Source organism: Podarcis bocagei (genome assembly GCF_964188305.1).
Source record: "Podarcis bocagei genome assembly, chromosome: 15".
In the NCBI taxonomy this organism is placed as follows: domain Eukaryota; kingdom Metazoa; phylum Chordata; class Lepidosauria; order Squamata; family Lacertidae; genus Podarcis; species Podarcis bocagei.
In genome coordinates this window covers 30,812,498-30,840,460 of record NC_138141.1, presented here as the reverse complement: position 1 = coordinate 30,840,460, position 27,963 = coordinate 30,812,498, and the positions used below count along the sequence as shown (strand labels likewise).

Here is a 27,963-nt window from a genome sequence, read left to right as displayed (position 1 = left end):
AATATAATATAATTATATATAGTAATAGGGACACGGGTGGCACTTTGGTGTAAACCACTGAGCCTTGGGCTTGCCAATCGCAAGGTTGGTGGTTCGAATCCCCGCGACAGGGTGAGTGACATTGTTCAGTCCCAGCTCCTGCCAACCTAGCAGTTCGATAGCACATCAAAGTGCAAGTAGATAAATGGGTACCGCTCTGGCGGGAAGGTAAACGGCGTTTCCGTGCGCTGCTCTGGTTTTGCCAGAAGCGGCTTAGTCATGCTGGCCACATGACCCAGAAAAACTGTCTGCGACAAACGCCGGCTCCCTCAGCCAGTAAAGCGAGATGAGCGCCGCAACCCCAGAGTCGTTCGCGACTGGACTTAACTGTCAGGGGTCCTTTACCTTTATACTAATAGTAACACCTTGAACCCGGCCCAGTAGCAAATCAACAACCAGGGCAGGTGTCTGAGCACAGGTGTGATGTGGTGACAAGGCCTCGCTCCCACCAGCAATTGTGCTGCAGCATTCTGCGCTTGTGGGTTCCAGCACACAATTACCTTCTTCCGGTGACAACTGAGGGGGGCAGCTGGCCTGGGTCATGGTGAAGAGGGTGTCGGAGATGTCCGAGATGAAGCTGTCCAGATCGAAGAGCTGCCTCCCATCGGCCTCCTTCTCCTCGTCCCGCAGCAGCATCGGGACCACGTTGGAGAAGAGGTGGTCGCACCAGTTTTCCGGAGACTTCCAAGGTTCATCCTGAAGAGGAGAGACAAGCAAGTCTGGGAGGGATCCACTCATTCCCCACCCCAAATGGGGACCAGGAGGACCCTCATTCCCCATCCAGCAAGCCTGACTGGTTAGGGTCCCTGCGTCGCAGGGGGTTGGACTAGATGACCCTTGGGGTCCCTTCCAATTCTGCCATGCTTCTTAACTCACTAGTTTGTGGCTGGCGGTTTCCTCTTCCCGGCTGAACCTGCGGAGCTGCAAGGGAAACACAGGCGACAAAATGATTGAAACGTTTTTAAGAAATGAATAAAACCAACGCTAATCTAAAAACCAGAATAAAACGCACATTAACGTTCTGAGTGTCTAGGCAGGTTTGTATAAACAAAAATGTTTCAGCAGGGGCCAAAAAGTGTGTAGGGAAGGTGCCGTCCTGATATCAACAGGCAGAAAGTGAGATCCATTAGAATCCCAGTCTGCAATAAAGGAATCAACATTCCCTGCACCTCAGAGGAAATGGCTGAATGCCGAAGCATTGCAGTTAATGAATTTAAAGTGGATTGGTGACCTTTTCCTTCAAAATGGTAGGATGGGCTACGTATGGCAGCACCAACATTTCCTTCATTTGGTGCAGATATTTTATTTTATTTTCGCAAACTCGACTTTTAATTGTTCTCCAAGAAATGGAGGGGAGAAAAAACGAAAACCGGGATCAAATCAGAAACTGGGGCAGTTTTTGTAATTCCGGAGGTGGAGCTACACTTGTGCTTTATAACATTAAGAAAGGGTTAAGAAAATGCTTCAAAATGTAATGGTCATATTACTGTATTTTTTCGTATATAATACGCCCCCGTGTATTTTGGGGACCCCAAAATAAGAAAATGGGGGGAGAATTGCCCTGGGTTGTTGAGCTTTCTAAGGGAGGATTGCTGAAAATCGCTCACCTGCCTGACCTACACTGCCACTCACATGTGTCGCAAAAGCCGCCAATCACCCACCCAATTGCCGCAGTGTCAGCCAATCAACACCAGCCCTTGCCGCAGCCACCAATAACACGCACAATAGCCCCTGACAATCTCAAGCTTGCGGCAACAACCAATCCCATGTCCCCCCTAGCCACTATCCGTGTATAAGATGACTCCCAATTTTTAACATTTTTTTAAACAAAAAAATACATGGAAAAGTATGGTACGTTTCGTTTTAGAATGTTAATAATGTGTTATTAAAACTTGACAGCAGAGGGCTCTGCAGAGCTATACTACTAGCTATCTAAAACCTGGTCGACTTTGTGGAAACGAAACGAAAGAGAAACTAAATGGGACTCAGGTTTTAGAATGACATTTCTAATAATGTTTTAAAGGGGCCTATAGATCCAGCCTGGGTTTGTCCCTGGAAAATAGGGACACTTGCAGGGCAATAGCCACTAACAGCCGTATCATGCCATCACTGGCTCTTGTGGGAGGGAGTTCCATCGTTTAACTATGCGCTGCATGAAGAAGGACTTCCTTTATGTGTCCTGAATCTGCCAACCAAGTTGAGGGTGGGTGGAAGAAAGCTGACCCTTTTCTTGTAGTAGATCCGCCACTTGTGATACTCCTTCATCACCACCTCAATGCGTCGCTTCCAATAGTTCCCTTCCAGCACGACAGCCTAAGAAGAAAAAGGAGAAATGGAGGAGAGGGAGAAGGGAAGGAGGGGAGAGAAATGGTTAAGAGCTTAAGACACGGCTGATACTGAGAGGGGCCAAGTTGGGAGCTTGCCTGGGCCTCAAGAGGGTCTCTAGTGCCCTCACAGCATTCAATTGGCACAGATTGTCCAGGAAGATCAGACATAGAGACATGGCCTGAAATAATTTTCCGTGTCTGACCTCATCCAAACCCTGGAGACTTTGCCTAGGACCCCCACTCCCATACAGATATATTTGAAGTTTTATAATTATGAGAAAAGGTAACATTTATAGACAGAAAATAAGCAGGAGAAAAGATACCAAACAAAGAAACAAGCAAACAAAAAAGCATTACGCAGAGGCAATGAAATATGAGTACAGCAGAATATTTTTCAGGTTTAACAACTACAGTGGTACCTTGGGTTAAGAACTTAATTCGTTCTGGAGGTCCGTTGTTAACCTGAAACTGTTCTTAACCTGAGGTACCACTTTAGCTAATGGGGCCTCCCGCTGCTGCCACGCTATTTCTGTTCTCATCCTGAAGCAAAGTTCTTAGCCCGAGGTACTATTTCTGGGTTAGCGGAGTCTGTAACCTGAAGTGTCTGTAACCTGAGGTACCACAGTACTTCTACATATGCCACAATAATAACTGATGTGTTGAACACAAAGTGTATCCAACAAAAAAGTTAACCTTAACTCCCTTGATTTTTCATCATGTGTGCACCATAGGAATAGAATAATGGCAGTGAAGGCAGCAAAGAAGGCATACTTTGCTGCCTCCATTGCATCTTCCTTGTGCCGTCCAGCAGAGATTCCCCAGGTAGTGCAGGGCCTCTTACAGTCTGGCCCTAAGGAGGTGGCAGAACCGAGGGTAGCTCACTGTGACTTGTTTGCAAAGCACTCTGAGAATAAAATTGATTGCATCCACTGGGATCTTGACTCTGCTATTACAGTACAGTCGTACCTTGTTGACAAACTCCTTACGACTCGAACATTTTGGCTCCCAAATGCCGCAAACCCGGAAGTGAGTATTCCAGTTTGCGAATGTTCTTTGGAACCCGAACATCCGACGCGGCTTCCGATTGCAGGAGCTTCCTGCAGCCGATCGGAAGCCACGCCTTGGTTTCTGAACATTTTGGAAGTCAAACTGACTTCCGGGACGGATTCCATTCGACTTCTGAGGTAGAACTGTACCTGCATTACATATCTTTAGGTAGCAGGTGAAAACGTTCCTCTATAAACCAGGCCTTTGGATGTGCTTGCGGCAGGGAGGTTATTAGTTTGTTTGTTTCCATTATGTAGTTTGTGTTCTCGCTTTGCATTTTTATGTTGCGAACTGCCCTGTGATCTTTGGATGAAAGGTCTTATGCAAATTTAACAAATAATTTTTAAAAATCAATATAATCAGAATACAACACAAAATTAAAGAGCTTGAATGTGTTGCATTTTATTGATTGTATTTTCATGCAACCCATTAGCTGGGGGACTATCCATTTGTATGTGTCCAATATTCGTAAAGGAAAGGAAATCAAACCACACACACACACACACACACACACCTCACAAACACACAGTTTTCACTACAGAGATGGAAATGTGTTTGGGATACTCACCTCTGGCTTCCGGTGCTCATCTGCCTCTGAGCCATCCAGGGGGGTGACGAATCCACAGACGGGACTCTTCCGCCGTTCCACATCTGTGGCAGAGGGAGACTTCAGAGCAAGGGTCCCGATCCTGCTCCTCCACCACCAACCCCTCCTCCTCCTCCTCCTCAGTGCAGGGCCTCTCCAACCCTTTCCCACCCAGCAAAGATACAGCCAGACTTCTGTCGCAGCTGAAGATCCCTTCATAGAACCATAGAATTGCAGAGGTGGCAGTGACCCCAGGGAACATCTAGGCCAACCCGCTACAAGGCAGGAACCCCAGCTAAAGAATCCCTGGCAGATAGCCATCCAACCTCTGTTTAAAAACCTCCTATGAAGGAGAGCCCACCACATTCTGAGAGAGTCCATTCCACAGTCTAACCTCCTGATATTTAATCAGAATCTCTTTTCTTGTCATTTGGGCCCTTGTTTATTTAAAAGGTGGCCCATGAAGTAAATAAAGGGAAATCGTAGAAGCCCAGTTTTCAGTTCTGAGTGCAAGTTAAGCTCCTTTTAGCTTGGGTTGCAATGCAGACCCAGAAACGCCAAACTGGCCACCAGCTTTCTATGGCCGAATCCAGTCCCCGCCCTTCCCCAGCCCCAGAACTTACACTGGATGTACCAGGCTCTCCAAATGGCATTGTTGAGGCGTATCTTGTCCCGGCAAAGCAGCCGCAGCCCCTTGAAATTCTTCCATTTGGGGGACACCAGTTTCTCACTAAAACGTCAAGCAGCAGAATATGAATGGGGGGGGGGAGAGATACATGCAAAAAGTGAACGTAAACGGATGCTGTCAGATTTGGGGGATTTAGGGTTAAATTATAGAAATGCCTCAAATGTTTAAGGGGGCTTCTAGATGACCTGTCACATGACTTTATTCTCTTTGCAGGGAGGTTAGATGGTGCCTGCTGCTTCTTGAGCATTTGATTAAAGTTGATTAAAGTTTGCTTGAAGTGCAGTTGCTGTGGCTTCATCCAAGGGGGCTTCCAAGGGGCTTCAACCGAGAGCTTCTCACTCCACACCCTGCCCTTGGGCCTTTGAGCTAAGCTAAGTATGAGGGGTCAGTTTGGATGATGCCCTGTGTCCCTTCTAATTCTTGGAGTCCAGTGAGGGATAATACCTAATAGAAGAGGCTGTTGAATGAGTCAGACAAGTTTCTTTGCAAGACAATGACCTTGGCTGGCCATTTCAGTGTCCCCATTAACAGCCCAAAAGAATGAGCTCAGTTGCAAGAGCTATCACTAAGTGCAGACCCTCCGTGTCCCTATTTTCCAGAAGCCGTCACAGTTTCTGATGTGCTTTTCCTTAGGACGTCCCTACAGTGGTACCTCAGGTTAAGAACTTAATTCGTTCCGGAGGTCTGTTCTTAACCTGAAACTTTTCTTAACCTGAAGCACCACTTTAGCTAATGGGGCCTCCTGCTGCCACCGCGCCACCAGAGCACAATTTCTGTTCTCATCCTGAAGCAAAGTTCTTAACCCGAGGTACTATTTCTGGGTTAGCGGAGTCTGTAACCTGAAGCGTATGTAACCCGAGGTACCACTGTATTTTCATCAGAGAAATGTTGGAGGGTATGGAGTTATGCAACCCCCGAACCAAGGAGATAAGCAACTATACAACCTTTAGAAGACATGGGTAGGAGAGCAATAGCCAGTAAGATGCATGTGAACTGAGCTGGAAGCAGGCTGGTAGCTGAAGACACAGAGACCTGCTTGCTCTGTGCTGAATCCAAAGCTGCGACGAATGCAGAAGCAAGATCTATTGGGTTCCGATGCTGAGAGCCCCTCCATCCGATGCTCAGGTTGTATAGATGTGTAAATAAAACCATATACAGTGGTACCTTTGGTTAAGAACTTAATTCGTTCTGGAGGTCCATTCTTAACCTGAAACTGTTCTTAACCTGAGGTACCGCTTTAGCTAATGCGATTTCTTGTTCGCATCCTGAAGCAAAGTTCTTAATCCGAGGTACTATTTCTAGGTTAGCGGAGTCAGTGACCTGAAGCGTCTGTAACCCGAGGTACCACTGTATCCTAAAGACCCCACCATCTCCACTGACCATTCCAAGGAAACCAAATCTTGGAAAGTGTCTGGAATCCCTGGAGTCTCCCACTGCTCAGAGACTGAGGGGTGACGGCATGTAACAACGTAATGGTAGTGTCCTAATTTAATAACGAGGAACTGAGCTGGCGCCAGGACTCGGCTTGGTCAGGCATCTGTCTGGGGCTCCCAATCCAGAAGCGGGGCCCCAGACCACAGCAAAACACACCTAGCCACACACACACACACACACACACACACACACACACACAGCTTGCTTTTCCACTCCAGCAGTGCAACCTGCTTGCTCATCCGCCTCTCTCCCTGGCCAAAGGAAAGGTGAGGGGGAGACTCAACAGATGCCCCTGCCTGCTGGCTCAGTGGCTCTCTGCCTAGCAAGGTGGGAGCAGTGATGATGAGGCTGACGAGCGGCAGCAATTAGAAACCCTGGCAGTGTGGGAGTGGGGTGGGGGAATTGAAACCCTGAAGGGTGATGGCAGCTCAGATTGTTTTTTCTTTTCCTCGTATCCAAGTTCCCAGGAAGAGTCCAGATGCTGTTTGCTCTGCTGCTGAGAAGAGGGGCCTAATGGGGCCAGGCACAGATCTGTGTGCAGAGACCCACACTCAGAGCAACCCTTCCTTGTCTCCCAGATAGGAAAGCAAGTAAACAACAGGTGGGATGGGGAATACAGAGGCCAAGAGCTGGCGGTGTGGGGGCAAAACCATGAAACTGTTTGGTGGCCCTGGTTTGGCCACTTTCTCAGACAAAGTTGCCTTATGGGGTTGTTGCAAGGAGGAAATAGGAGTGGGTAAGGGACACGGGTGGCGCTGTGGGTTAAACCACAGAGCCTAGGACTTGCCGCTCAGAAGGTCGGCGGTTCGAATCCCCGCGACAGGGTGAGCTCCTGTTCTCAGTCCCTGCTTCTGCAGTTTGAAAGCACGTCAAAGTGCAAGTAGATAAATAGGTACCGCTCCGGCGGGAAGGTAAACGGCGTTTCCGTGTGCTGCTCTGGCTCACCAGAAGGGGCTTAGTCATGCTGGCCACATGACCCGAAAGCTGTCTGCGGACAAATGCCGGCTCGCTCGGCCAATAAAAGCGAGAGGAGCGCCGCAACCCCAGAGTCGGTCACGACTGGACCAAATGGTCAGGGGTCCCTTTACCTTTTTAAGGGAGCCTTGCATGATACGCTGAGCAGCTTGGAGGAAAGGGATGAGGATTAAAAAACATGTCCTATAGAGAAAGATCAGGACAGAAGGTAGGTCTGGAGGCTTAAAGCCTAACTGAACATCTCCAGCTACATTGTAAGCTGGTCTAACACATTGTTCATTTTGTTTTCCAGCAGTACATAATAGGATGCCCAGGTAACCTCACACTGAAAGATGGAACCACTTTACAATAATGCATGCAATTAATATGACATGCTGAAGAAGGAGAAGAATAGAATTATAGAGTTGGAAGGGATCCCCAAGGATCGTCAAATCAAACGCCTTGTAATGCAACGCAGGAATCACCGCTCGAGAATTCCTGACTGGTGGTCATCCAACCTCTGCTTTAAAACCCCCAAGGAAAGAGAGCCCACCACCTTCCAAGGGAGTCCGTTCCACTTTCAAACTGCTCTGACTGACAGGAATTTCTTCCTAATGTTTAGTCGGAATCTCCTTTCTTGCCGTTTAAATCCACTGGTTCCGGTCAAAGTCAGAAAAGGCGTTCTTATTTTCTTGGGCAGTTGGGAAGTTCCCATCATACGATATTGTTAAATCTGTTTTAAATGTGCTTAAAGGTAAAGGGACCCCTGACCATTAGGTCCAGTCGCGGACGACTCTGGGGTTGCGGCGCTCATCTCGCTTTATTGGCCGAGGGAGCTATCCGGGTCATGTGGCCAGCATTACTAAGCCGCTTCTGGTGAACCAGAGCAGCGCACAGAAACACTGTTTACCTTCCCGCCGAAGCAGTACCTATTTATCTACTTGCACTTTGACGTGCTTTCAAACTGTTAGGTTGGCAGTCACGTGCTTAGGTGACCTAATTTCTGTTTTTTGCTCAGATACAAATCCACAGTATGACCACATTTGGAATACTGCGTAGGGTTCTGGTCGCCTCGCCTCAAAAAGGATATTGCAGAGTTGGAAAGGGTTCTGGAAAAGGCCACCAAAATTACCCACAGGAAGCAACAACAGCCACCAACTTGGATCGCTTCCTATGGCTGTCCTAAGGATTTAGTGAGCTAACCGAAGCAATTTGCACAGCGCGGCTGTATCCATTACCCTGCCAGGCAAAAGGAAAGGAAGAAAAGCACTCTGCACATGCTCTCTCGCTTTGGAAAGGGCTGAGGCCTGACCAGCCAAGCCTGCCGTCCCAGTTTAAGGAGCCTGTCTGTACTCTGTCATGCGCTGGGAATTTGGACTCTTCCAGGGCAAACATGTTAAGCCCATGACAAGCAGGCGAGTCAACCAATGGGGAGGCAGCAGCTCCCGGGCGCCGGGCCAACCGCCCCAGGGGCCAAGGCTACCCAGCTGTTGGGAAGCCAAGGGTTGCCACAGTGCAGACTCTCCCCTTTAAAGGGGACAGCACACTGAAGCACCCTGGCTGCAGGGCCACAGCCCAGATCACAGAGCCTGGTGCTCTGGAATTGGCTCTGGAAAGGGAGACAGTCAGAAGTCTCAGCTCTGCCACAGAGAGGCAGTGTGGTGCATTGGTTAGAGCAGTGGTTCCCAAAGTGGGGATGTTAAAGGGGTGCTAGGGGGTGGCAGGGGGTCCTGGAGGTGCAAACGCCGATCGCTGGCTCAAGTTCATCCATTTTGTTAAATTCATTAAATGATATCTTTTTAATTGGATGTTGAAGAAATGTGCAATTAATTGTTCCTGTTTTGAATTTTACTGTGTTCTTATACTCCTTAGCAGGCCGTGCAAGCCACTCTTCTGAATTAGGCTTTTTATAGGGTTGAGTAGGGGGCACTGAGGAGGAGGGGTTTATGGGACCAAGCAGACAACGGCCCGAAAAAGTTTGAGATCCACTGAGTTAAGAGTGTCAGAGTAGGATTTAGGCGACCCAGGTTCAAATCCCTGCTCAGCCATGAAGCTCATTGGGTGTGGGCCAGACACGGTGTCTCTCAGCCTAACCTACCTCGCAGTGTCGCTTTGAGGATAATGTGGAGAGGAGGAGAACCTTGGAGTATAGCTCCTTAGGATGTAAACATGATAAATCCATTTTTTAAAGGAGATTGCAACCAAGGCAGCTTTTCAAGATAAGTATTTGTGCACATGCAGCCCAAATCGGCTCTGATGTGCATTCACTACTTTGCATTCGCCAAATAGAGTTATGGGAAGCGCATTGGAAGGGGGGGGGGGGAGAGTCCAAGAATTCCCAGTGGGATTTCACACTCCCTGCCAAGCGGGATGCAGAAATCCTTCTGGTTCACAGACAGAGCAGAAACTTGGCACTCGGAAAACAACCTTTCCCCCACATGTCTGGGACAGCATCTGGGTGCCAAGCGACAGGGAGAAGGGAGGGTAGGGAGGCTACAGAGGTGGCCCCATTCTTGGTGGGGAGGGACACAGCAGATCTGGGCTGCCCCAGAGACACAGACACAGTGAGGGCAAAAAGGGACAACAGCATCAGCTGTACAGGGAAGAGTCATGAAAATGGGTGTGGTTGCCCTGCTCAGGATGCCGCAGTGACGTAGAATCACGGAATCACAGAACTGTAGAGTTGGGAGGGATCCTGAGGGTCATCTAGTCCAACCCCCTGCAATGCAGGAATCTTTTGCCCAATGTGGGGCTCGAACCCACAACCCTGAGAGTCAAAGGCTCTGCTGACTGAGCTCCCCAGTCAGATCTGGCCCACACATCATGGAACATTCAAGCGGAGCCATTCAGGAGATCTGATATCTCCAAACCCCATGGCTCACAGCTTCTCATGCAGAGGTTCCAAGGATGAGCCAAGAAAGGCAAATATCCTTAGCTATGATTCCTGCATTGTGGGGGGTTGAGTTAGATGACCCTTGGGGTCCCTTCCACTCTACGATTCTAGGAGTCTATGCAAGGGCAGGGAATGTCCCCTGCCTGAAACCCCCAAAGAGCTGCTGCCAGTCAGTGTGGGCAACACTGAGCTCACTGGGTCTGACTCAGTAGAAGGCAGTTTCCTATGTTCCTAAGCAGCCCTCAATTGGGAATCATGAGGACTAGGGTCTTAGCAGCAGAGCACCTGGTTTCCTTGCAGAAAGTCCTCTCATGAGGCCCCAAACATTGTCAGGGTTGGGCTCGGGCTGAAAGGCTCTCAACTCAGTTCACACTGAAAGGCAAAAACGACTGAATCCACTCTTTCAAAAACAAGACGCAGGAAAGCCAATTTCCTTCCAAATTCGTGCTTGGTCAAATCTTGCAGTGTAGTTCTCCAACCACACAGTGTGTATAAAATCACACATATTAGAGCAAAGGGTGCATAAAAACCATGCAACTATCAGGGGGAAACAACATATTAAAAATGCATCGTAATAAAGAGGATTGCTTTGCAAATACACCTCTCTCTCACTTGGGGGAAATTGTGTACACATATACATGCCTCGGGAGAAATTCACACAAAAACACCAGTGCACTTTCACGAGGACTTAAATTCAGATCTCCACATTTCCGCAGCCGTTTGCAATATCTTGAGGTGGAGTTGGGGGAGAAATGAGAAACTGGGGGGAAGCAAAACTGATGGATTCAGCAATGCCTATTTACCATTTATAACATTTATACTGCCAAGGATCTCCACGGCTCCCCCATTTTATCCTCACAACAACCCTGTGAGGTAGGTTTGGCTGAGAGGAAGTGACTGGCCCAATGAGCTCCATGGCCGAGTGGGGATTCAAGCCCTGCTCTCCCAGGTCCTAGTCCAACACTCTAACCTCTACCCCACCCTGGATCTCAGCATCACTGCATTGTTGAGTGCTACTAGCCATCATCACAACCCCTGTTGGAAATGAAGGCCATTCAGTTAAAATATTCCCTGAGTGAACCTCCCAGCACCAATCTGAGTTTTAGTGTATGGAGTGGGAGAGGTCATCTCCCTTCTGTCCCTCCCCTCTATGGCAGTTCTTAGAAAAACAAACAGCAAATGCATTTTCCCCGTGTGTGTGTGTGTGTGTGTGTGTGTGTGCGTGTCACAGCTCAGCTTTTCTGTCAAAGCAGACACCAAAAACGGCTGTTTGCAGAGTGGACGGCTGAACACCACGGGGGTCCCTTTCCCGTGTTCCTATTGACCGGATCTGCCTGCGCTTGGACTGCCCTGCTGGTCAGAGTAAACAGGACTTGAGCACAGCATGTCCAAAAGTCCATGGAAGATTTGGCATTGTCCTCCCACCCTCCTCGTTTGACAGCAGGCAGGTCTGCGCTAGCAACAACACCCCAGTAGCATTGCTTCAGTAAGCTGGGCCCGGGAGGACTCTGAATTGCATATTTTCAGACCCTCCAAGTGTCCCTATTTTCCAGAAACGTCCCAGTTTCTGATCTGATCCCGGAATGTCCCGCTTTCCCTTAGGATGTCCCTATTCTCATTGGAGAAATGTTGGAGGGTGTGGAGTTATCCTGAGCCGTCTGAAGGCAGGCCTGTACAGGGAAGTTTTAAAAAAATGTATAATGTTTTATTATGTTTTCATAGATGTTGGAAGCTGCCCAGAGTGGTTGGGGCAACCCAGTAAGATGTGTGGGATATAAATAGTCAAATTATCATTATGGAATGTGACGTCCCTATTTTCATCGGAGAAATGTTGGAGGGTATGTATTTTTGCATGGCCTGGAGAAAGTGGATATAGTTCTTCTCCCTCTCTCCTAACACTACAACTTTTCTCTGATGAAAATAGGGGTGTCCTATTCAACAACAACAACAACAACTTTATTATTCATATCCCGCCCATCTGACTGGGTGGATCAAATAAGAAACCGCAGGGACACTTGTAGGGTCTATAGAAGTCATGGACATCCATTGAAGCCAAATGTTGGAATACTGAGGGCAGATAAAATAAAGTCCCTCTTCATGCAGTGCACAGTTGAACTATGGAACTCGCTCCTTCACCATCCTAGATGACATTAAAAGGCAAATCCATAGAGGAGAGCGCTATCAATGGTTACTAGCCAGGGTAGCTCTGCCCTGCCTCCACAGCTGGAGACAGCAATGCTTCTGACCACCAGTTGCTGGAAACCACAGGAGGGGAGAGGACTTTTGCACTCAGGTCCTGCTTGGTTTCTGGCTGGTCTCTGTGAGAACAGGACTCTGGACTAGATGGGCTGCTGGCCTGATCCAGCAGGCTGTTCTGATGTTCCTGTGGAGTAACAGCGCAATACCACAACAGCAACCAAGGTAGTGGCGTAGCGTGGAGGGGCAGATGGCAAGACTCAAGTGGACGCACATATCCATGTCCCACTCCTGCTCCTCAGTTCCACCCAGCAGCAGCAATGCATGGAGAAGCCGGTTAGGGGGCACAATATTTGCCTTAGGGAGCACAATACCTAGGCCTGGGTGCCAGCAACCCACACTATGCCACTGAGCCATGGGTCTTCCTGGTCAACCCTGACAGGTGCTAACAGGCAACAAAAATGTTTAAGAAGCACCCCCTTTTTTAGATACAGGTCAAATGTTCCTTGGTCACATCACAAGGGCTGGAGACAGAGGATGGTTTATGAAGTACCCACTAATCTAGGTGTGGGGTACCTTTGTTCCTCCCAAGTTTACTGAGCTGTTGTAGCTCAGCGCTCTCTGGAGGGCCAAAGTCCCACCAAAACCCTAGCCATTTTGACAAAAGCAGCAAAGGGACGAAATCTAAGGCTCACGCATTTCAGCTGGCGTTGGTGGCTAGCCTTGATATGGTCGGGGAGGCAGAGAGCTCAGCCCCTAACTCTGTGTCAGGCTTTGCAGGCGGCATGAAAGAAGAGAGGCTTTCTATCCCCAACAGCAGTCATGTGGCAGAGAGTTCCATAGGCTAATCGTGCATCGTGCGAAGTAGTCCTTTGGGTGTTCCCAGAGGAATCTTACTGCCCCCTGCTGGAGACAGGCCACGGGTGGGGGTTGAAGAGAGGTGATGGGCTCCAATACAGGTTTGCTCTCAAGACCAGACATGGACTCGCTTGGAAGGTGGGCTCTCCTTTGCTGGAGGTTTTCAAGAAGAGGTTGGATGGCCATTCATCAGGGATTCTTCAGCTGTGGTTCCTTCATTGCAGGGGCTTGGATTAGATGGATCTGGGGTCCCTTCCAAACCTACAGTTCTGTGATTCTACTGTTCACAACCCCACCCCACCCCATAGCTTTCAGCTCTACAAAGAAGCCCATCCATGTTATACAATCATTTAGAGCTCCGTCGTCTGTACAGCCTAAACTTTCCCCTAGTTTGGGATTTCGGGAGAGTGAGAGAGAAAAGCAAGCTTGGCTAACAGTACAAGATGTATGACAGCGAGAACATTTACCAGTGAGAGCTATTGGCAGACAGGGGCCCCAATGATGCAATTAATCTGCGCCTGCCCTCCCAGGATGTGAAAAGCCCCGTAAGAATATAAGAAGCGCCTTTCTGGATCAGGCCAGTGGCCCATCTAGTCCAGCATCCTGCTCCCACAGTGGCCAATCAGATGCCCCCAAGGGAAGGCTGCAAGCAGGACCTGAGCCCAAGAGCCCTCTCCCCTCCTGCGGTTTCCATTCAGAAGCACCGCTGCCTCTGATCATAGAGGCAGAGCATAGCCATCGTGGCCAATAGTCATTGATAGCCCCCTCCTCCTCCATGAATTCATCTAATCCTCTTTGAAAGCCATCCAAGTTGGTGGCCTTCACTGCCTCTTGTGGGAGGGAGTTCCATAGTTTAACTAAAGTATCGCTTCTGAACAGTTCCCTCTCCCGGGCGAAGGAGAAACCCGAAAGAACATAAGAAGAGCCTGCTAGGATCAGGCCAAAGGGGGCGAATCCTGCCCACCATTCTGTTCTGACAGTGGCCCACCTTTCAGAAACGGAGCAGGGGCTCAGTCGGTACAGCATGCGACTCTTAATCTCAAGGTTACAGGTTTGAGCCCCACGTCTGGCAAAAGGACTCCTGCATTGCAGGGAATTGGACTAGGTGACTCTTGGGGTCCCATCTACAATTCTATGGAACTACACCTGCGAAACCCACAAACAGCATTCGAACACAAGAGCCCTCTTTCCTGTGGTTTCCAGGAGCTTCCTCCAGCCTCAGATATTCCTGAGGACAAGCCAACAAGTAGATGGCTATCCCAGTTGCACCCCAGACCTGTCAAGAAACAGACTTGGCCACCAGTAGCCACCTGAGACTCACCTGTAGGCCAGGCTCATGCACTCAAAGAGCCGAGTGAGGGTGGGGTCGATGCTTGGAGGGGCAGGGGCTTCCTGCTCCGCCTGATGGTGGCGCCGGCGAGGCCCCACATCGCTGTGCGGAGACGACACCATGAAATGTCCACTGTGGATGACCTGGGAGCAGGTGGGGTAGCCAGCCCCGAGCCTAGTGCCGCTGGGGGCTGGGCTGTCGGAATCGGAATCCGAGTCGTCTCTGGGTCCCATCTGCGGTTCCAGGTAGAGTCCTGAAGAGCCCGGCTGGAGGGATGCCATGGGGAGGGGCAAAGGCCAGCTGGCCCAGAGGGCTCCTTGCAAGCGGCCTCTGCGGTCCAAGCTGGTGCCCCACGTGGGCACCTGGTGACGATGGCGCACCTTAGTTGGCAAAGAGCCCAACCTCTCGCTCCCTCTCCTGCTGCCACCTGCTCTCGCCTCCTGTGGCGGCTGTATTTATAGAGCAGCCCGGTTGGCTCCACCTCCTGGTGGGTGGGCACAAAAAAAGCTGGGGGGAGTTAACCCCTCGTGGGCTTGGTGCATTCAGAAACGAACAACTGGGAAGAGGCAACTTTCAAAAAGACTCCAGCTAAGTTTGCCAGCTTCTGAATCGCAAAGGCGACCCTCTGGTCTTCTGCCACGATCGGGTGATATGGCATGTCGAGGAAACTGTCCCAGCCATTTTCTCGCTTCAGTTGCTGTATATGTGGGGGGCAGGGACACCCCTCTACACACAGAGAGAGAGACAGCTGCTGCCAATGAGCTACTCAAACAGGGTTTGTTTGCCTTGGCTGAGAGTATGTGCAGGAGAGGGAATTATACCCAGTGTTTACCCACTGCTAATGTACTCCCCTTCCCAGAGTTCCCAGCGAGCAAACACTGATTAAAGGACAAAAATAAGCAGGAGGAGAGCGACCCGGGTGCAACACAGCATCAATGGACATCAAAAGCTGCTCCCTACCCACAGGAAACAACAACAGAAAGAGCGAGCAAGGGGCTCTTGCAGTCTTTGCGGGGGGAGGCCACAGATGGTGCCTGTGTGTTTGAGCACCCACAGAGGAAAAAAGGCACCCAAGCTGATTCATAGGAGGACCATAAGAACCTAAGGAGAGCATACCCTCCAACATTTCTCGGATGAAAATAGGGATGTCCCATTCCCTATTTTGATAATTTTACTATTTATGCCCCACACATCTTACTGGGTTGCCCCAGCCACTCTGGGCAGATTCCAACATATATAAAAACGCAATAAAACATTAAACATTTTTTTAAAAACACTTCCCTAAACAGGATTGACGGCTCAGGGTTCAGATAACTCCATACCCTCCAGTATTTCTCCAAGGAAAATAGGGACATCCTAAGGAAAAGTGGGACATTCTGGGATCAAATCGGAAACCGGGACAGCTTCTCTAAATCAGGGACGTCCCTGGAAAATAGGGACACTTGGAGGATCTGGGAACGCTTGCTGGATCAGGCCAAAGGGGGCCCATCTAGTCCAGCCACTGTTCTCACAGTGGCCAACGAGATGCCTCTCCCCTCCTGTGGTCTCTGGCATTCAGAAGCATTGCAGTCTCTTGACTGTGGAGGCAGAACATAGGCATCACCGCCAGTAGCCATTGATAGCCCTCTCCTCCATGAATTCATCTAATGCTCTTTTAAGGCCTTCCATGTGGATGACCACCCTGCCTCCAGTGGCAAGGAGTTCCACAGTTTGACTATGTGCTGTGTGAAGAAGTACTTTATTTTATCTGTGCTGAACCTTCCACCATTCAGCATCATTGGATCTAGTTCTAGTGATGGGGGAGGAGGAGGAAAACTTCTCTCTATCCACTTTACCCACCATTTTACATTGTGAACACTGGAGCACATTGTCAACAATTCGCAGCTGCCTTCCCCAACCAGGTGGACTCCAGCTGTTCTGGACCATGACTCCCACCAGCCCCCTGGTCATCATGGGGGCACCAAAGATGGGGAAGGCTGCTTGGAAAGCATACGTGAAATTGACAAATCTCCACAAAAACAAGAGGAAGTGATGGTGGATGAAAGCCAGCAAGGCATCTTTGTCAATTATCCTGGGCTTCTGGACTCAGTACTGGGATGGAGAGATGGTTCATTTCAACTAAGGGCTTATCCACTTCTGCTGCTGCTCCCCCCACCCCGAAAACCACTCTTTAGTGCTTAGTTGGACCAAACAGCAATTCCGGTTTCCTCCAGATTAATGTTTGCTCCAATTTAGCACTAAAGAGCAGGTTTTCCCTGGGAAAGGAGCAGGATGGTGGGGAAGGTTTGGAAAGAACGGAACAAGCAGAAGTGTCAACAAGCATATCCTTTTTCAGAAGGAAGGAAGGAGGCAACACGGATGCTGAAAACGTCTACAAGCACATACAGGGCAATTACATCTTATGCAGGGGTTTGGTCCCAAGCGTTCCACGTTTACACAAAAATCACATCCAGGCAGCGACCATTTTGCACGGGTTCAACTGATGCGCAAATGTCAATGTGAGAGTCGTTTTGGACCCAGAAGGGGGCAGAATGGGGGCGGAACGAGGTAGAATAGGCTTATGCGTACCCCGCTGATGTAGGGGGGCAGGAATGCGACCCCCACAAAAATCAGGGGTTGCCTGCAAACCCTTGGAGCCACCTCATGTCTAGCAGGTGAGGGGGGGAGAGAGAAATAATTTCCCCATCCTCCCAGAACCAGAGGGCTCGAGAGCTCTTTTTGCACTGGGGGACCCCAAGTCGATCAGGAATATGTATAACCTTTCGGCTCTCTGCCCTGCTTGCTGGGCAAGGCCCACTCAGCACGCTGGCTCTGGGATGCTCACGTGCGATCTCACGGGAACTCGGACGGTCCCACAATATCTCGCAAGAGCATCCTAGCGCTGCTGCGCTGAGTGGAACTTGGCCCTCTTGCAAGGTAGAGAGCTTAAAAGCTATTTTTGTGACAGGTAACCCCATGCGCATCCAGCACGGAAATAGCTTTCAGGCTCTCCGCCTTGCTTGGATTTCACTTGTGTGATTTAAACCTTGGTTGAATTTGCTCAAATTACATGCGTGCAAGGTGCGGTTGTTCCTGTACTACTTGGCAACAGTCACAAAACTCACCCAATTGCTGGGACAACCAGGTTTAGAAATTGGGTCACCACCAATCAGGCTGTGTATCTGCAATCCAGGGCAAGAATGCCGCCCCGTCAGGCTGGCGGTGCTGACAAATATTCTGCAATAAGGAGCAGAAGCAAGAAGACATAAATTTCCAGAAGGGCAAATGTTAAGTTGTGGGCGAACATATCAGACGACACAGTGATTCTTCCAAAGCAGCTCTTTATTTGTAAGCTGGAACAGAACTGAACTGAGGAGCTCAGTCAGCCTGCTTATATAGAGCTCCACTAGAATGCAACAGTAACCATTTTCTGTAACTAGCCAATCAATGAACGTCACTTTCGATCCTTCATTTGCATAACTATCTACAGTATCCCCCTGCTGGCCCAGGGTGAGAACTTCAGTACATAACAGCAAAAGTGGTGCTGTTTAGTCTGCAAAAACAACAAGGTCTTGTGGCACCCTAAAGACTTCATATTAGTGGCCTAAAATGCAGCGAGGTGACCCTTGTCCCCCGTTTCAAGTCACATTTGCATGAGGAGGGGTGCAAGGAGGTCTTTGCCTGATGCACATTGCCTGTTTGAGTTCCCCACACCTGCAAACACCCACACCCTGGAACTCCTGTTCACGAAAAGGAAAAGAAATCATTTGAGCATGTGCAATGGCTGTCTCAAATGGGCACACCTCAGCTTAACAGGGAAGTGACAGTGCCTTACATTTTCAAATTGGATGGAAGCTGATTTGAGGGAAGACACATCAAACTGCCGCCTTTCTCTAGAAAGTACAAAATAGCTAGGAATTGTGAGCACACATTTTGGAACGCCAGCAGCGGAAGGGTGTTGGAGCTGGAGGAAATGGTTAGATATACACCACCTAATGCATTTATGATGGCTTCGCCCAGGGAAAGCTAACACAGGGCCCTCCAGATGCTCCGAGACTCCAACTCCCAGCAGCCCATGTGGCCAATGGCCAGAGATAATGGGTGTTGTAGTAGTCCAACAACATCTGGAGGGCACCATGTTGTGGGACAGAATCCTGACAAAGTAGAACCTGGGGAGCTCCTCTGGCTTTGATGGCTGCTGGGAGCTGCAACAACAACTGAGGGGGCCATAGGCTTCCCACCCTTGCTCTTAGGATCCCCTACTGCAGCCAAATATTTTTGCCTCTGCGAAGAGCTCGTCAGGGATTGAACCCAGGTTCCTTCCGGATGCAGTATGGAGTCTCCATGTTGCGATCAATGCCTGGCAATAACAAGACCTCTCCTCCCTCCTAGCAGTTGTCGTTTCAAAGCAGTTGATAGCTGTGGAACTCCCTGCTACCGGAGGCAGCGATGGCCACCAACCTAGATGGCTTTAAAAGAGGATTAGACAAATTCATGGAGGAGACAACTATCAATGGCTACTAGACATGAGGGTCATGCTCTGCCCCCACACTCAGAGGCAGCAGTGCTTCTGAATACTGTACTGGAATACTGAATACTGGCTGGAAGCCAGAGAAGGGGAGAGGGCTCTTGGGCTCAGGTCCTGCTTGGCGGTTTCCCACAGGCATCTGGGATGCTGGACTGATCCAGCACACTCTTCTTCTGGACTCATGTTCAGGTGTGGGCCAGCTGTCACTGCTGCACCTCGTGGCCACGAACGCTTGAACCAATTATGAGCTAATTCCTTTCTGCCTGTCCTAAGACTCTGCTGATGTGTCACTGGGAGGATGGATCAGGGAGGGGGGGGCATGTGGGCCCTGGCAGAGAATGGTGACAGATGGCAAGTGGAGGCACAAAGGAGCATCCGCAGAGTGGAGGGGGCAGCCCTCTGGAGCAGCTGGAGGGGGGCAGTGGAGAATCAAAGGGAGCCCTCTTTTGTCAAGAAAGCAGGTACAGGGACCTGTCACCCAGGTGAGGGAAAGCGCAGAAGAGGCCTCCTCCAGCAGGCTCCAGGGCTATCATTATGGGTGGTGTTGCCATGGCGCCACGTGAAAACAGACGCCCCCCCCCGCCCCCCCGCAAGGCCCCGGGGTTGCGTCAGCAGGACGCACATTGGCTGACTTGGCAAAAGACCAGGCTTGAAAATGCACCCCCTGGCACTGCCAGGCATGTGCCTCTCCCCATCACCCCTCCACTCCAGCCCCACGTCTCCTAAGCGTGGGGCTGCAGGAGGCCAGCCTGGTGGAAAATCAGAATATAAGGTTTGGAGCCAGCTGCTTTGGGAATTTCACCTGCAAATCAGAGAATTGTTTACCGTATTTTTCATTCTATAAGACGCACCAGACCACAAGACGCACCTAGTTTTTGGAGGAGGAAAACAAGAAAAAAAATATTGTGAATCTCAGAAGCCAGAACAGCAAGAGGGATCGCTGTGCAGTGAAAGCAGCAATCCCTTTTGCTGTTCTGGCTTCTGGGATAGCTGCGCAGCCTGCACTCGCTCCTTAAGACGCACAGACATTTCCCCTTACTTTTTAGGAGGGAAAAAGTGAGCCTTATAGAGCAAAAAATATGGTAACTTTGGAAGGGACCCCAAAGGTCTTCCTAATGTTGAGTCAGAATCTCCTTCCTTGTAACTTGAATCCACTGCTTCAGGTCCTAGCCAATGGAGCAGGAGAAAACATGCTTGCTCCATCTTCCCTGGGACAGACCTTCAGATGGCCACAGATGGTTGAATAGGGCATAGCATGGATTTATAGCAGGGGTAGGGCACCTCCGCCCTGTGGGTCAAATCTGGCCTGCCAGGCAACTCCATTTGTCCCACGAGACCATTTGGGGGCAAGCCACACCCACCTGCTACACACCCCACATTGTATATGACATCAGGTGGGGGGCATGTAAAGGAAAAATTGGGCTTTTGCAGGCACTGCTGACCCTTGCAAAATGCTTGACAAATGGCTGGTTGAGCCAGCTCTTTAAGCTATCTCCCTCTCCCTACACTCTGCCAGTCAGCTTGGAAATGCATCAATCACCTGATGCCATTACGGCATCAGATGATTTGACAGGTGGCCAGGACCACCCACCTGTCAATGCAGGGTCCTGCCTACCTGTCCAATTTGGCCCAGGGCATTGGTGGGGGAGAGAAAGATCTGGCACTACATAATGCCCTTTCTGCATCTGTAAGAAATCAATATTTCAGCGTGGCAGCACCTACACTTTGGAAGCTATCAAACAAACAGGGTTGTTGTGAAGACGGAAGAAATGAGGACTGCAAAACGTTAAGAACATGGGAAGAATGATAATAAACTAATAATTTGTGGAGGAGAGGGCTATCAATGGCTACTGCCTCCAAAGTCAGAGGCAGCAATGCTCCTGGATACCAGCTGATGGAGACCACAGGAGGGGAGAAGGCTCTTGGGCTCAGGTCCTGCTTACATGTTTCCCACAGGCATCTGGTTGGCCACTGCGAGGTCAGGATGCTGGACTAGATGGGCCATTGGCCTGATCCAGCAGGCTTTTCTTATATCCTTAAGACTAATAAATATATTATCCGCACAGATTCTGCAGGGCACGCTGCTGTACTCTCCGCGACCAGCAGGTGGCAGAACACCAGAGCACATCTTGCTAGTTGTTCCCGAGACTCCCTTCATGCTCTTTGGGGACATAGCTCAGGGAGCTCCATCCCTAGGATTCTTGCACTCATGGCAACATGCATGGAAATGAGTCAGGTTATGGGTTGCCAATTTCTCGACCAGCTATTGCCGCTGTGTCTTTCAACCGTGGCTTGGTGTGGGTAAACGCCAGCCCTGGGGTGCTCTTGACCTCTGGTCAGTTGGCAGCCATGGCTAGGTAGCAACCCAGCTAGTCTCATTTTGTGTCCCCGCAAACAACTCTCTGTATTTGGCCTTTGGCTATGATGATCCATACAATGCATTCAGTTTCCCATTCCAGAAATCCCAGCACTCTGCCTCTGAGCATGTGCAGAGTTGGGTTTTTTTTATCAGAGGGGAACAGGCTTGTTTTGCAAAGGCAGCTCCTAATGGTGGGGGTGTAAACAGGCCACTGCGACCAGCGACTGAGACTGGCCAAGGTGGTAGGGAGTGGGGAGACTTAAAGATGGAAGCTATTTGCTTCTGATCTGACCAGGCCTTGCTGAAATGGGTTTTTGGGAAGGCTGTTGGGTTATTTGTACACAGGGCTTGTGAGAAAACACAACTTAGGCAAAGGCAAAGGGGCCCCTGAAAATTAGGTCCAGTCGTGACCGACTCTGGGGTTGCGGCTCTCATCTCGCTTTACTGGCCGAGGGAGCCGGCCTACAGCTTCCGGGTCATGTGGCCAGCATGACTAAGCCGCTTCTGGCAAACCAGAGCAGCGCACGGAAACACCGTTTACCTTCCCACCGGAGCAGTACCTATTTATTTACTTGCACTTTGACGTGCTTTTGAACTGCTAGGTTGGCGGGAGCAGGGAGAGAGTAACAGGAGCTCACCCTGTTTCAGGGATTCGAACCGCCGACCTTCTGATTGGCAAGTCCTAGGCTCTGTGGTTTAACCCACAGCGCAACCCCAGTAATAGAATTGTAGGGTTGGAACGGACCCCAGGGGTCATCTAGTCCAACCCCCTGCAATTCAGTTTAGGGAAGCAACAATTGCAAAGGCAAGTCACCTTCTTTAACCCCTTCTTTTCCTTCTCCCCCATGCTGATCAAGCTCACCTGCTCAGTCAATGTACACATACATATACACATGTACACATGTACATGTACATGCACACACACACACACATACATACATACACGCATACATACTCACACACGTGTGCTCCTGAGCTTTTAACAGCCACAGAAACTAGCCACAGCTGAAAGCTTTTCCAGGCCTAGAAATGGCTGCCCCGCCACTCCCGCCGCAAGGCAGATTCCTCTTTCAGGCTCTCTGAAGCTTAAAAAAATAAGCTGGGGTCCATTGAACCGGACGGGGCTTGCTGCAAACTAAACCTGTCGAGGAACTGAGCGTGCCTCTGAGCATGTTGGGAGTGCAGGCGCCCGCGCAGCTGGAGATCCGCCTAAGAAGGCGGGGCGGCGTTCCTTTTCTCCCAAAGAGACTGGAGAGGTAGGTGGGAGCTTCGCGCAGCTCGGGCTCCTTCTGGGGTGGCCCCGTCGCGGGTGGGTGGCGATGCGGAGGCGGCCGTAGCGGAGTGGGCGGACGGACAGACAGACAGGCGGGCGGCCGCTCCCCGCTCCCCGCTCCCCTCCCTCCCTCCTGCTCGGGCTCCCGCGCATGTGCCGCCCCCCCCCCTCGCCGTCGCGGCTTGCTGCTCCTCCCTCGATCGCCGCCCAAGAGAGCGGAGCCGGAGCCATGAAGGATCGGACGCAGGAGCTGCGCACGGTGAGCCCCGTCGGGGAAGGGGCCGCGGGAGGGAGACGGGGGTGGAGCCCCATCACAAGGCTAACAGGGAGGGGTCCCCTCCAACCGTGGCCCCTCCAGCCTTGCCCCCTCCGTTTGAAGCTGAGCGAACCTCCCCGTCGAAAACGGAGTCAGCGTAGAACCGGAGGGGGACGACAGCGATCCCTCCTCTCTCCATAGGGCGGTGCCGTCCATGGATGCATGCGGCGGGGGTCGTGGAACATTTTGCCCCCCTCTCAACTCTCCAGGGAACGGACGACAAGGCTGTGCCCGCTCCTCGCGCCTCCATATCGCCTTGTTGATTCGTGGGTGTGGGGTGGAGAGATAGGGGGCTGGCTGGAGGGATCGCCCCAGTTCTGATCTGCAGGAACAAGGGCGGCATCTCGGGTGCGGATCTGGTCTTCAACCCCTGGAATTGGGAATGATGAAGCACTCTGCCCCACGCCCGCCATCTCTTTTGAATTCTCTTGGGGGTGAATGTGGGGGGTTGACGAAAATTAGACCCCGTTCTCTTCCTGGGGACGTAGCAGCGCGCATCTCTGGGACGTGCGGCGTCAGAGGGGAGAGGGGGCTCCTGAGCATCTGCAGAGTGCCTGCTCAATCACCCTGAGGGCGTGGGGTGAGCCAAGCTCTGGTGATGCTGTTGGCCACCACAGCCCCAAAGGGAAAGGTTGCTAATGGGAAGTCCCATCGATGGGGCCAGCTGGGGTGACTTTTCTTCCGGGGAGGGGGGCTTTTACTCACAAATAGAGGCTCTTTCTGTCTTCACGGGGGTGGGGGCTTTGCTCCCGGGGAAGGGTGCTCAGGAGTCCAGCCTTAACATGGCTCTTCTTTACTAAGGGGGCTGCTTAAATTCCTCTAGCTTGTTTCAAGCACCTAATTGTATAATTGTTTAACTGATTTTGGTTGGAAGCCGTAACTTTTTTGAATGATGAGAAGGGAGCCGTGGTATGTTGTTTTCCCAAGAGGAATTTTCTTTCTGTGCTTTTTTGCCTCTGGCAACCGCAGGCATCTCAGGTGGCTGCCCTCCTGGTCTTCGACTGCCTAAAAAGGAACCTGCTGCCACCCTCTCAAAAACTTTGTTGTTTTTGTTGTCGTTTTTTCTATAATGTGGGGATGGGAGACTTCGGATTCTAGACTCCAACTCCCATCAACCCCAGGCAGGGAGGATGATGGGAGTTGGAGCCCAACGATGGGGGGGGGACTACAGATGTCCCCCCACCCTTGCTGTAATGCACAGCAAATTTCTCCAGGGCAGGCAGGGGCAAAGATTGAAATGGAGACCTGCGACTCTCTGTGTGCTTGAGAGCTAGCACCTTAAAAGTCACCTGTTAAGCATGCAACACCTGTTGCTACCGTGCAACACTCTGTGGCTTCCTTATGAGTAAGGTTGGTTGTGGATTTAAGGAAGGGGTGGTCTGGGGATGGATTCAGGACGTTGTTGCTTCTTTTGGAGAGCTAAGAAAACCCACCCACTTTCCAGTGAAACGGAAGTCCAGACATTTGTGGGCTTTGCTGCATTCTGATGGCCCCAAAGAATCGTCAGATTGTAGAGTTTGAAGGGACCACAAGGGTCATCTCAGTCCATCCGCCTGCAATGCAGCTATCTTTTTGCCCAACGTGGGGCTCGAACCCATAACGCTGAGATGAAGAGTCTCGTGCTTTACCACCTGAGCTATCCAGGCTCAACATAGGCCAGTGGTTAGAGCGCCTGCTTTGCATGCAGAAGGTGCCAGGTTCAACCCGTGGCATCTCCAGGTAGGGACAGATGCCAGCCCAACACCCTAGTGAGATGCTGATGGTCAGTGTGGACCAAGGTTTCCTGGGATAGATCAGTTGGCAGAGCATGAGACTCTTAATCCCAGGGTCTCAAGAGTTGTGGGCTCCAGCCCCACATTGGGGGGGAAAGATTCCTGCATGGTTGGACTAGATGGTCCCTTCCAACTCTGACTTTCTATGACTTCACACCACATGGCGCCCTGTGCCCTCCAGATGTTCTTGAACTACAACTCCCATGAGCCCCCGCTTCCCCATCCGTGATGCAGACAGCGCTGACCTCCGTGGTCCAGTGGCTGCCTGACTCAGCAAGACATTCCAACAGAGGTGCATAAACTCACGAGCCATAAGGAAAGCCTGCTGGATCAGGCCAATGGCCCATCCAGTCCAGCATCCTGTTCTCATAGCAGCCAACCAAAATGAAGCCCATAAGCAGGACCTGATTACATGAGCCCTCTCTCCCTTCCTGGGGCATCCAGAAACTGGTATTCAGAAGCATCAGAGCATAGTCATTGTGGCTAGTAGCCATCGATAGTCTTCTCCTTCTCCATGAATTTGTCTAATCCTCTTTTAAAGCCGCCTAGGTTGGTAGCCATCACTGGCTCCTGTGGGAGGGAGTTCCATAGTTTAACTATGTGCTGGGTGAAGAAGTCCTTTCTTTTATCTGTCTGAAATCTTCCAGCGCATTAGAGGGTTCTTGTTTTTGAGGATGGGCTAAGATTCGGGAGTCTCTGGCAGGGATCTTGGCTAGATGGGTTTGAGGGTCTTCTTTTGTACAAATCATCCTTGACTCACAGATGCTGGCTTTTGTAAAAGAGGTCATGGCTGCTTTTATTTCTCATACAAATATTGAGGCACGGGGGTCACTGAGCGCCACTGGCATATGCAAATATCTGGCTCATTTAAGACTATAGAGAACCCTTAGTCTCCATGATGGAACTCGCAGGTGGAGAATACTTTTAGAAATCTTTTTAATTTGCAAAGGGAATCTTCGTGTGAGTTAATATTTTATTGACCCTTTAGAGTTGTGCAGTATCTTTGCACTTTTGTCCTTCTAAGCTGTGACGCTTTTATGGTTTATATTTTTGATTCCTTTGTTTTCTTCTCCCCATTGCTCTTATTTTAATCTTTCAGTTTGCAGTGCGCCTCCCTAGGAGAATCAGGGCCCCTCCCTGCTGCCTTCCCTTCCCAAGTGGGTTTAAACAAACCCCAGTTGCTGTCTACTCAGCGCCCCCTCTTCTGTGCTCCAGCCCTTCTATTCATCCAGAATAAATTTCTGCTGTGGAATGGAAAAGCCACAACTTGCTTCAAGCAAGGCCTGAGGGGGAGGAGACTGTGAGAGCATGTTGGTTGTGGCATGTTGATCGAGGAATGAAGCTTCGTAGTAATGAGGCATCCCAGAAAATGAGCAAGGCTTTTTCAACTCCGGGGAAGGAGGTCTCTGCTTGGCCAAAGGTGAACCAGAGGGCACCTGAGGGTCCAGCTTCAGCCTGCGTCACCTTTTGGGGCCTGCAGACTTCCCAGGAAATAACATAAGAATCTACTGGGATCAGGCCAGTGGCCCATGTAGTCCAGCACACAGTTCTCGCCTTGGCTGGCCAGATGTCCTAATGCAAACCCCACAAGCAGAGTTTGAGCCCGATAGCCTTCTCCCCTCCTTTGGTTTCTAGCAACTGGTTCTCCAAAACGTCATGGAGGCAGAGCAAAGCCAGTCCTGGCCTAGTAACCCTCTATAACCCTCTCCCACACAAATCTGCCCAATCCTCCTTTAAAGCCAACCATGTTGGTGGCTATCGATGCCTCCTGTGGCAGTGAGTTCTGTAGTTCAACTAAAAAGGTACTTCAGTCTGTCCTCAGCCTCCAGCTTCCAAGGAATGTTCATGCATTCCAGTGTTATGAGAGAGGGAGAAGAGCTTTTCTCTATGCACTTTCTCTACGCCAGGCATAATTTTATAAGTGTCTTAACATATTGCCTCTTCTCTAAGCTAAAAGAACCCCAGATGCTGCAACCTGTCATCGCAGGGGAGACCCTCACTTGCCTATCAGGCATGGCCAAACTTGGCCCTCCAGCTGTTTTGGGACTACAGTTCCCATCATCCCTGACCACTGGTCCTGTTGTCTAGGGATGATGGGAGTTGTAGTCACAAAACATCTGGAGGGCCGAGTTTGGCCATGCCCTAGGTCATTGTAGCTGCTCTTCTCTTAACCCTTTCCAGCTCTACAATATCCTTTTCAAGGGGTGGCAGCCAGAGAGGTTTCCCTTGTGTCACTGTGTGCCTTTAGGTAGCCTTTGGCACCTCGCAGGTGGAAAACGAAGAAAGTTATGGAAAACTTTCCTTTGTTTGCCTGCCTGCTCTCTGGCTTACAGGGGTAGACTGCCTTTGCACATGGTGGCTCTGCTCTTTGTTGCCGCATAATGGGTCTGGAGTGGTGAGCGCTGCCTTGCACGGACACCTGCATGATCTGGGACTCTGCTTTTGCTGCCAGCGATGAGTTCAAAACGTTCGCTGGCCGCTGGCTTCGTGACTTGCTGTGCGTCTCCTCGGGGAGAGCAGATGCTTGACCTTTGCTCCGCATCTAATGGGACCGGGTTGGCTTGTTTGAAAAAAAGCCCGTTAACTGGGCTAATTGGCCAGCTCTGCCTCCTTTCCTTTGGGGTGTGCTATTCTTAGCCCGGGCTGCTCAGCGATGCGACTGTTCCCTTTTGGCTGCTGTGCCAAATGTCCCCCTCGAAAGCAGCGCAGCTGAAGAACCTGGAAAGCAAAGGGGAGACGTAAGGAGAGATAAATGGACCACTCCTGGCAGCCTCTCCACCCCTTGCACGCCAGGCTGGATGCCAATGATTCCAGCAGGAATTTGTGGTTGCTTCTCGGCTGGTTTCAAAGTGAGGAGGTGCATTTTCAAAGGCTTGTTTATTATGCATCTTATAAAATGTATACACACCACTTGATTGTGTAAAAAAACCCAACAACCCACCTCAAAGTGGTTTGCAAAAAAAGATAAAAGAAAACCAAGGGGGAAAATACAGTACTTCAAAACATACAAAATGTTAAAATACTGAAACAGGTTACAATTCATATCGGTGTTTCTAAGCATATGGGTAAGGTAAAGGTAAAGGGACCCCTGACCATTAGGTCCAGTCGTGACCGACTCTGGGGTTGCGGCGCTCATCTCGCTTTATTGGCCAAGGGAGCCGGCGTACAGCTTCCAGGCCATGTGGCCAGCATGACTAAGCCACTTCTGGCGAACCAGAGCAGCGCACGGAAACGCCATTTACCTTCCCGCTGGAGTGGTACCTATATATCTACTTGCACTTTGACGTGGTTTTGAACTGCTAGGTTGGCACGAGCAGGGACCGAGCAACGGGAGCTCACCCCGTCGCAGGGATTCGAACCACTGACCTTTTGATCGGCAAGTCC

The 27,963-nt window shown here is 50.5% G+C and overlaps 2 protein-coding genes across 4 annotated transcripts in view; one reads left to right on the top strand and one right to left on the bottom strand.

Moving 5' to 3' along the window:
• MLXIPL (MLX interacting protein like) overlaps window positions 1-14,792 on the bottom strand; it is a 42,443-nt gene extending 27,651 nt beyond the window's left edge. The window contains exons 1-6 of the mRNA XM_081171537.1: window positions 14,344-14,792; window positions 4,623-4,729; window positions 3,982-4,064; window positions 2,263-2,352; window positions 916-960; window positions 540-735 (exon numbers count right to left, since the gene is read on the bottom strand). Coding sequence (XP_081027663.1) covers window positions 540-735; window positions 916-960; window positions 2,263-2,352; window positions 3,982-4,064; window positions 4,623-4,729; window positions 14,344-14,633 — 811 coding nt within the window. The 5' untranslated portion in view covers window positions 14,634-14,792. The remainder of the gene's footprint in view (window positions 1-539; window positions 736-915; window positions 961-2,262; window positions 2,353-3,981; window positions 4,065-4,622; window positions 4,730-14,343) is intronic.
• Window positions 14,793-22,631: 7,839 nt separating this feature from the next.
• Window positions 22,632-27,963, top strand: part of STX1A (syntaxin 1A) — a 44,011-nt gene continuing 38,679 nt past the window's right edge. For all 3 annotated transcript variants that reach the window (XR_014002587.1, XM_081173165.1, XM_081173166.1), the window contains exon 1: window positions 22,632-22,750. Coding sequence is in view for 2 of the 3 variants with exons in the window: in XM_081173165.1 (XP_081029291.1) it covers window positions 22,643-22,750 (108 nt within the window). In the remaining variant the exon portion in view is untranslated. The remainder of the gene's footprint in view (window positions 22,751-27,963) is intronic.